The following is an 8451-nucleotide window of genomic DNA, read 5'->3' as shown; positions in this document are numbered from 1 at the left end:
TCTTTAGGTATTAAGCTTCCCCTCAGCATCATATTATGGGGTTCCCATCTCCCAGCCAGACAGTGACATCCCTGGATTCTTTCCCTCTTCCCACTCACTGTGGGAAGAAACACATTGTGGGCATCAAGGGGAGCTCAGGAAAGCCAGACTGAATGAATGGAGCGACTACAGCTTGGGGAGACTGAGGACACATGAGTTTATTAAGCTGAGGAGTCCAGTGGGGGCAGAAGGGATTAGAGAGGAAGAGTGATGGTCCCAGTGGGGAAGGGGTAGACACCCAGGTTGGGGTGAGGGCAAGAAGCAGGGAGGGTAGGGTCCAGGGGAAGAATCCATCTCAATAGTCTAAATCCAGGTCCCCCCGGGTGCCATTATAGACCAGAAATTCACATAGTTGAGGAAGCAAAAGAAGCCTATGAGAGGGGAGAATGGGCATGAGTCACTGCCTCCCTTCTCCACCCCCCACCTCTATTCCTACCTTACATCTGCTCCTCTTTCCATGTCCATCCTCATCCTAGATCCTTCATCATCCTAAATGTCACTATTTCTTAAGGCCACAGACCTAAAGCTGAGTCCAACTAGTCCAACCAAGTCACTTTACTTGGAGGAAACAGGCCCAAGATCACAAGAAAATACCCTTTGGAAGTAGGAATTGAACCCATGTCTTTGGACTTTTTATCCTGAACTTAGAATCAATACTGTCTACTAGTAACAAGCCAGAAGAGTGGCAAGGGCTAGGCAATGGAGGTTAAGTGACTTTCCCAGGGTCACACAGCTACAAAGTGTCTGAAGCCACATTTGAACCCAGGACATCTCATCTGAAATCCACTGAACCCCTCAGTGGCCCTCATAGACCTCCTTCTTAGCTTCTCATCCCCCTGCCCTAGTCTGACAACAACATCTGTCCTCAGTCAGGGTCCCAGCCTCATCCTCATCCCCAATCCCAGCTTCTACCCACCTTCACCCCTCACTCCCAAGCCCAGGCTCCGCCCTGCTTCAGCCCCAGCTCTCATCCCCACCTGTCAGCATATAGAAGAAAATGCCTAGCCACAGCAGGTAGTAGTTTTTCTCCAGGGTGTAGCTCATTCCCTCCTGCAGGAAATTCCGGGCCTGAAGCAGGTAGAACAGGGCACACAGGAACAGCAAGAAGCCTTGGAATGGAGAAGCACAGGGCGTTAGAGGCAGGGGTGGGAGAGGGGAGAGGGTCAGGATGTCCTGGGTTCAAATCCTATGTCAAACATCTCACCTACAAAATAGGGATGGATAAACAGGAAGATGGAGTGACAGATATAGCCAAACAGGAGCCTCTATGAATGGATCTCCCTATGTATGTAGGTGTGTATATGCACAGACATGTGCTGTGCATCTATACGGATTATATTGCTACATTTCTGTCTATGTCTGTGTGTACCTGTCTGTCTATTGCTTTGTAGACCTTAAAGCACTTTTTTTAAACCCCTTACCTTCCATCTTAGAATTAATCCTGGGTATTTGTTCTAAGGCAGAAGAGTAAGGGTTAGGCAAAGGGGGTTAAGTGACTTGCCCTGGGTCACACAACTGGGAAATGTCTGAGGCCAGATTTGAACCCAGGACCTCCTGTTTCTGGACCTGGCTCTCAATCCACGGAGCCATCCAGCTTCCCTTCTTAAAGCAATTTATAACTATTAAGTAGAAACTTAAAACATGGACCCTAGAGGGGCCAGGTCACGGTATACCATCTCTGGCCCCTAGAGTGACCATTCTCTCTCTTTTGATGAGGATGACATGGCATCAATCCACATGACTCTCTCCAGCTATTTGGCCCATTATAAGGCCTTCCCTCTCTCCAGCTCTCAACTTCTTATAGATAAAATAAGAGGAGTAGATGGGATGATCGATCTAGGTTTTTCTACCTGCAGGATGAGAGAAACCATGATACTAGGGAGAAACTCTGGAGGTAGATCCAGAAGAACCCAGTGGACAGAAAGCTAGCCTGGGAGTTGGAAGAATTTTGATTCAAATCCTGCCTCAGACACTCATTAGGTGGCTGACTGACCAAATTAGCGACTTCTCTGGGCCTTAGTTTCCCCTTGTGTGAAATGATTGGGGTAGAGTAAATTACTTCTAAAGTCTCTGGTAGCTGAGTCTCATCTCAGTCATTGATATGGTATTGATATCCCTTGGGGCCAAGCTCATGGCTCTTAGGCTGGGCTATCCACAGAAAAGGTCATTTGATGAATGGATCTGGAGATTTTCATTTGAGCTGGACCAGGGGATCTTTCCAGCCAGGCTGTGATGGCTCAAAGGATAGAGTATTGGATTTACAGTCAGGACAACTTGAGCTGCCTCACCCACTAACTGGTCCTGGGACCCTGGGCCAGTCATGTGATGTTTCTTAGCCTTGGTTCCCTCAATAATGATGCCTAACTCAGAGCCATTGTTAGGACCAGAAGAGACAACATATGAAGTGTTTAATAAACCTCAAAGTCATATAAATGCTAGTTATTACTATTATTATTTTGAAGAGATCTAGTTCAATACTCTCATTTTACAGAGGGGGAAATTGAGGCCCAGGGAGGTTAAGCAACTTGCTCACAGTCATGTTGAGAGTATGGGATTGATATAATCCCTGGATCTGCACTCAGTGTTCAGGAGCATTTTTAGGAACAATCCAACCCTACCAAGAAGTAGGTCTTCTCTCAGATTTCCCAGAAATTTGCTTGTTTTTAAACTGAGAGTCCCTATCTTGTTGAGGTTGGATGTGCAGAGGAGATTCTCAGGTCTGGTCCCACTCTGATCCTAATTCTAACTGCTCTGTTTCCAACCTGAGTCACTTCAGCCCTTTCTGGGCAACCTCAGGGCTCAGCACCTCTATGCAGTACTTAGTACAGATACCCAAAAGACTTAGCCTACTGTTTCTCAGAATTTCCTCTCTTAATAGATGCAATAGCCACCTCCTCCCTAGGAGCAGAGATTACAGACATGCACCACCATGCTTAGAAATGTGGGCTTTCTTAGAACCAAGCAGGGAATCTTTTCCCTTTGGTCTCAGGTTTTCACATCTCCCAGACTTTCTAAGGCTTCTTTAATCTCTGAGCTCCCCAAACCAAGAGTCCTTGAGTTTCTCTGTTTCTTGAGCCTTCTAGGTGCCCAAGGCTGAAAGATGACTGCATCCTGTCCCCAGTTACCTACTTTCTTTACATGGTACTGCCACCATAATAGGACCCTACACTCAGTTGTTTGCCTACTCTTTTCTGACCTGGATGGCCACTAAGGTCCCCCTCTTGCTCTGGTAGTTCTTCCATGTTTCCCTTTAAACCATAGATACCAAGCCATAAGAATGCATTCTTTTGGGTCTATGGCAAGGAAGTCTCTTCTAACACATCATGGTCCATGCTCAACATGGTATGGAGCTGACTTGAGATTCATGATACCTGCCAATAGAAAAGGAATTCTGGCCCATTCTGCCACATTAGGCAGGATCTGAATGTGGGTCCAGCCCATTTGAACGTGTGTTTCTCATGCAAGGATCAGCCTAAATGTGTTTGCTGAAGCCCTGAGTCAGACTTTCTGATAATGGTATTTTCTGACTTAATATCAGAGGTGGGGAGGAGCTGTGATGCCAATCTGTGGGTGCAATGATGTCACAGGTCCTTGAAACATGAAGTATTTGAGAAAGAAGAGCAGGGATTCAGATTTTAAAAAAATACACCTGCCATTTTAAGTAATTCAAAGTGGCTAGGGAAGAGAATCACCTAATCTCAGGCTCAACTCCTCAACTCTTCTATCTGGCTTGTCTTCTGCAGACCTAGCTTGATCCAAGATAATCCCTAGGCTTGGAACTCTGGAAGTTTTCAAGGCGACTTAGAGAAAGGGATTTAAATGTCTCTTCTGTTCTTCTTATCTGTATGAGTAAGCTCAAGTCACTCAACCTGTTGAGGCCTCAGTTTTCTCATCTGTAAAAGGAGGGGATTGGACCAGTGCTCCTCTGAGGTCTCTTTCTTTTTGAGGTCATGGACCCTATGCTTCCCTAATAGAGGGAGCCTGGGAAATGGGAATGGCACCCATCTTTCAACCTTAGTTTTACATTTACTTGCTGTGTGATCTTTGGTAAGTTATTTTACCTTTTTGGATCTCAATTTTCTCCTCTTTCATATGGGAATCTCATATTAATTACCTTCCAGGAGTGTCCTAGTGGAAGCATTTGATTGGCCTAGAAATGATGGCAACAATGACAGAGATTCGGGCTCCATCTGAGGTGTTTGCCTGGTAAATGTGAAGAAACGAAAATATGGCCTGCCATAATGGAATTGGAGAATTTGGGACAGCCTTTTCATTTCATTCCCTCACCTGCTAATGTCTTTCCCTCTCCAATTATCCTCTACATCCTTTGGAGAGGTCTTCTTTTATCTAGTTATTTACATACTGTCTCACTCCTTAGAATGTGAGTTCAAGGGCAATAACAATTTCTGTCTTTCTTTGCTTCCTCAGATTGGTGGCACAGTGGAAAAATCATTGAGCCTAGAGTTAGGGTAACCTGAATTTTAATTCTACCTGAAACACCTACCTGTAGGACCCTAGGCTAGTCACTTAATATCTATCTTGCTTAATTTTCCTAATCTGTGAAATGGGGATAATGATAGCACCTATCTCCCAGGGTTGCTGTGAGGATGAAAATATGATAATATTTATAAAGCACTTAGCACAGCGCCTGGCATGAAGTAGGAGCTTAATAAATGTCTATTTTCCTGCTTGCTGCCTTCCCCATGACTTGTTAGCAAGTGCCTGCACCATAATAAATGTTGACTGACTGAACTCCCTCATGGGCTCTCCACTGCCTACTCCTGCACCCCAGTGAGGGATAGGAGCTGTTTCTTTCCAAATCCTATGAGTTCACCAATCAGTTCCCTGGTTCTTCAACAGTAATGGGGTCCCTAGATATTACTAGAGACTGTTATCTCTTCTTTGTAGAAAAAATAGCATTGGAAGTTTGGAATCCTCAAGGACTAGTAATAATGAGGATAGAGATAAACCTGGAATAAACTCAGATTGAGATTGGGCATGAGTTTGGGGATAGACAGAAGGTAAGGAAAGAATAGGAATGAGTCTAGACTTGGATAAGGGTTTGGGGGAATTAAGGATGGGGATGGGGATCAAGTTGAGTTTTGGTTGAGCTGGTGATGAGGCTGTATTGGGAATTGGGCTAAGGAAAGGATAAGGAACTAGGAACCATGCCTGTACTGAAGCTGATAATGGTGGTGGTGAGGTCCATGAGGGGCACCGAGCCTCTGAAGAAGAGAATGGTGTAGGCCAAGGCCAGGCAGAGAAGGAAACTGATGAGGGTGGCAATGAGGATGAAGGTGACCGAGAAATTCAGGTAATCTGAGGAAAGAAGGAATAAGGGTGAGAGAGAGAATGTTTCCCAGGGAATAGGGATTTTGGAGGCTGAGGAAAACTGGAAGGGAGAGACCATCTACAAGTTAGGAGGAAATTTCCAGTTAAGGGGGGGGTCTCTGAACTAGGGGAGGGTCCTAGGCAAAGGAGAGGGCTCTGCCTGGGATGGGATGAGCTGAGAGTCCCTGCTATTAAGGCCTGTTTTCTGTGACAGCCTTCCCAGTGAGAGGGCACTCTCTGGTCAGAGATGGGTCAGGTCCTAGGGGAGTGGGGCAGGCAGACTCACAGGGTGACTCATCAGGCTCCAGCATGCATTCAGTCTCTGGGCATGGAACAAAGATTGATGTGAAGATGTCAATGAAGGTGAAGTTGTCAGACATATTCACTGGCACTTGGAAACGAATCCATGAATCACGCAGAGAGAGCAGAGCAATGACACATAGGCCAGCCAAGCTCAGCACCAGACATAGTTCCCGACTTAGATAGCGAGCTTGGTGTAACAGCCTGTGACTGAGTGGAAATACAGAGGTCCGGCGCCTTTGTATATCCTTCCATCTGTAAAAATGACCATCAATGAGCTGGTCCCCAAATGTCAAACCTGGCAGGAGCAGCTAGTCCAATCTATAAGAGATGATCACTCCAACTTCCTGATGTGATTGTCAGGGTTTTTCACTTGACTTCCAATCACCATGAAACAGAACTCTGAACCAACCACGAAACAGAACTCTGAACCAACTCAACACGTGCTTTCTGTTTTGAATTTCTAAAGTCAAACTTGATCTCCCAAACTTGATGACCCACCTTTTGCCCCATCATGCCACTAATCCCTGACCTTGATATATTATTGACTCTTAATTCTCACTTCCAGCTCCAGGAATGCCCATTTGTTTCCTTCTCTGATGCCAGCTCCAATCCAGACATTGAGGACCCTTCACATATTTTGTTATTGTTATTATTGTTACTGTTCAGTTTTAGTTGTGTCTGACTCTTCATGACCTCATCTGGGGCTTTTTTTTTGCAAGGATATTGGAATGGTTTATTATTTCCTTCTCCAGTTAGATCAACAGATAAGGAATTGAGGCAAACAGGGTGAAGTGACTTGTCTGGGGTAATGTGGCTAGTAAGTATCCGAGGGCATTTTAATATTTTTAGCCAACTCCAAATGGATCTCATTGCCTATGGGTCACATTATCCCTTACCTGACCTCAGCCCAAGCTGAAGGTCCCTACTTTCTATGTAATCCATGAGGAGCCCCTCCAAGGAGTCCTCTAACCTCAGCCTCATTCCTTACCTTCCAAACTCTCCCCCAAGAGAACTCCGGCGGTTATAGCTCAGAGAGAAACGCCTGGAGGAGGCATAAGACATAAAAAAGCAGTAAAGGTCAGATCTCCACTGCAGTCCCTTCAAATGAATTCTCCAACAGCTTCAGAATCCCCCCTCCTCAAACTTCTACTCACCCCTCCCCCAATTCCTGTGCATTTCCCTGAACCAAAAGGTTGACCTGGAACCTATCTTGTGAACCTTTAAGAGCCAACAGCCTAATGAAGGAAAAATGGTTCCTTTGTCTTTGAGGATGTCCTGCTCAGAAAGTAGAGATGGAGAGACTGTACCATTTTAGAGTTCAAGACAGAATTGGGGTCATGCCCAAAACCATTTAGAAGAACCATAGAATTTAGAGCCAGATGAGTTTTTTTTTTTGCTTTAACATCAGGAGATCTGAGTTTGAATCCCACCTCAGTCTTCTCCCTGACTCTATAACTTTAAGTAATTGATTTGATTGGTTAATTGAAGAACTCCATTTGTAATCATGAAAAACAATTATATTTAGTTCTGTTGAGGGATAAATGCTTTCCTCACAATATAGACAAGGCTTCATTATGATCTTCATTTTATAGTCAAAATCATTGAGATCCAGAGAATTTTAAGTGGCTTTTCCTTGACTGGCAAGTAACAGGGTTGGCATTTGAACTCAGGAACCATAACTACAGATCCAGTAGACCAGATCTTTCATTTTTTGGCAACTGGTCAAATTAAAATCACGCTTTCTCTTTTTAATGTACTATTTCTAATCTCCTTCTGTCTCTCTCTCTCTTTTTTTAAATCAATACAATTTATTTACAAGTGTCACAACCTCTCCCTGCCCTCCTTGCATCACAGAAAGGATCATCCAGAAAATCGATATGGATATATAGATCATGCCTTTCATGCTTCCAATTTTCAGTTCAAGTACAAGGCAATTTTTTTTATTTTTATTTTTAAATCCCTACCTTCCATAGCATCAATACCATTTATTGGTTCCAAGGCAGAAGAGCAGGGAGGGCTAGGCAATGGGGGTTAAGAGACTTGCCCAAGATCACACAGCTAGAAATGTCTGAGGCCAAATTCAAACCCAGGACCTCCCATCTCTAGGCCTGACTCTCAATACACTGAACCACCCAGCTGCCTCCAGGCAATTCTTTTATGCTGCTATGCACATGGAGTGATTGCTAAATGTCAGAGAGAATTCTGACATGATGCCTATGAGGCATGGTGCATGTGCAAACTAGATTTCTTTTTATTCATGCTAACTAATGCAATGGAAACTTGCCACTTCTCAATGCTAACAATCAAACTTCATGATTCAAATGCATGTAAATATGAATTTGTATCATTTCTTCAACATATATGAACCCTATGAGAAACAAACCACCAACTTGATTTCCTGGGGTCAACACATCCTATAGAAGAACTCAGTGACAAGGTACTCTCTCTGCCCAGCTGCAAGTGACATTATTTTGAATTTGTTATGTGCCTAGAATGGCAATATTGGGGAGGAGAGAAGAGAGCAGACATCTGGTCCAGTCCAACTCTCAGAGATTGCCCAGCCTCATAGTCTTTCTCCTGTTCCATCAGGGCAAGAGATACAATTTCCTTTGGAACATGTTGGGCTGAGATTTTAGAGTGATCTTTTTATCCCTCTTAGGAGCTATATTTAGACCACCCACATGGATTTGGATAGATTGTTAGATGAATACATGCAGAGATACATAGTTAGATGCATCGTGTATATATATATATATATATGCATAAGTATATACACAT

The 8451-nt window shown here is 44.2% G+C and overlaps 1 protein-coding gene across 1 annotated transcript; it reads right to left on the bottom strand.

Annotated features, from left to right (window-relative positions):
- Window positions 1-342: 342 nt before the first annotated feature.
- On the bottom strand, window positions 343-6735 carry LOC123240525 (outer dense fiber protein 4-like). The gene is made up of 5 exons (XM_044668185.1): window positions 6662-6735; window positions 5657-5925; window positions 5185-5358; window positions 1017-1148; window positions 343-410 (listed from the first exon to the last, which is right to left on the bottom strand). The coding sequence occupies exons 1-5, from the start codon at window positions 6733-6735 to the stop codon at window positions 343-345; spliced, it is 717 nt and encodes a 238-aa protein (XP_044524120.1).
- Between the last annotated feature and the right edge of the window lie 1716 nt (window positions 6736-8451).

The sequence above is a fragment of the Gracilinanus agilis genome, chromosome 3 (assembly GCF_016433145.1).
Source record: "Gracilinanus agilis isolate LMUSP501 chromosome 3, AgileGrace, whole genome shotgun sequence".
Classification (NCBI taxonomy): Eukaryota; Metazoa; Chordata; class Mammalia; order Didelphimorphia; family Didelphidae; genus Gracilinanus; species Gracilinanus agilis.
This window is presented reverse-complemented; position numbering and strand designations above follow the sequence as displayed.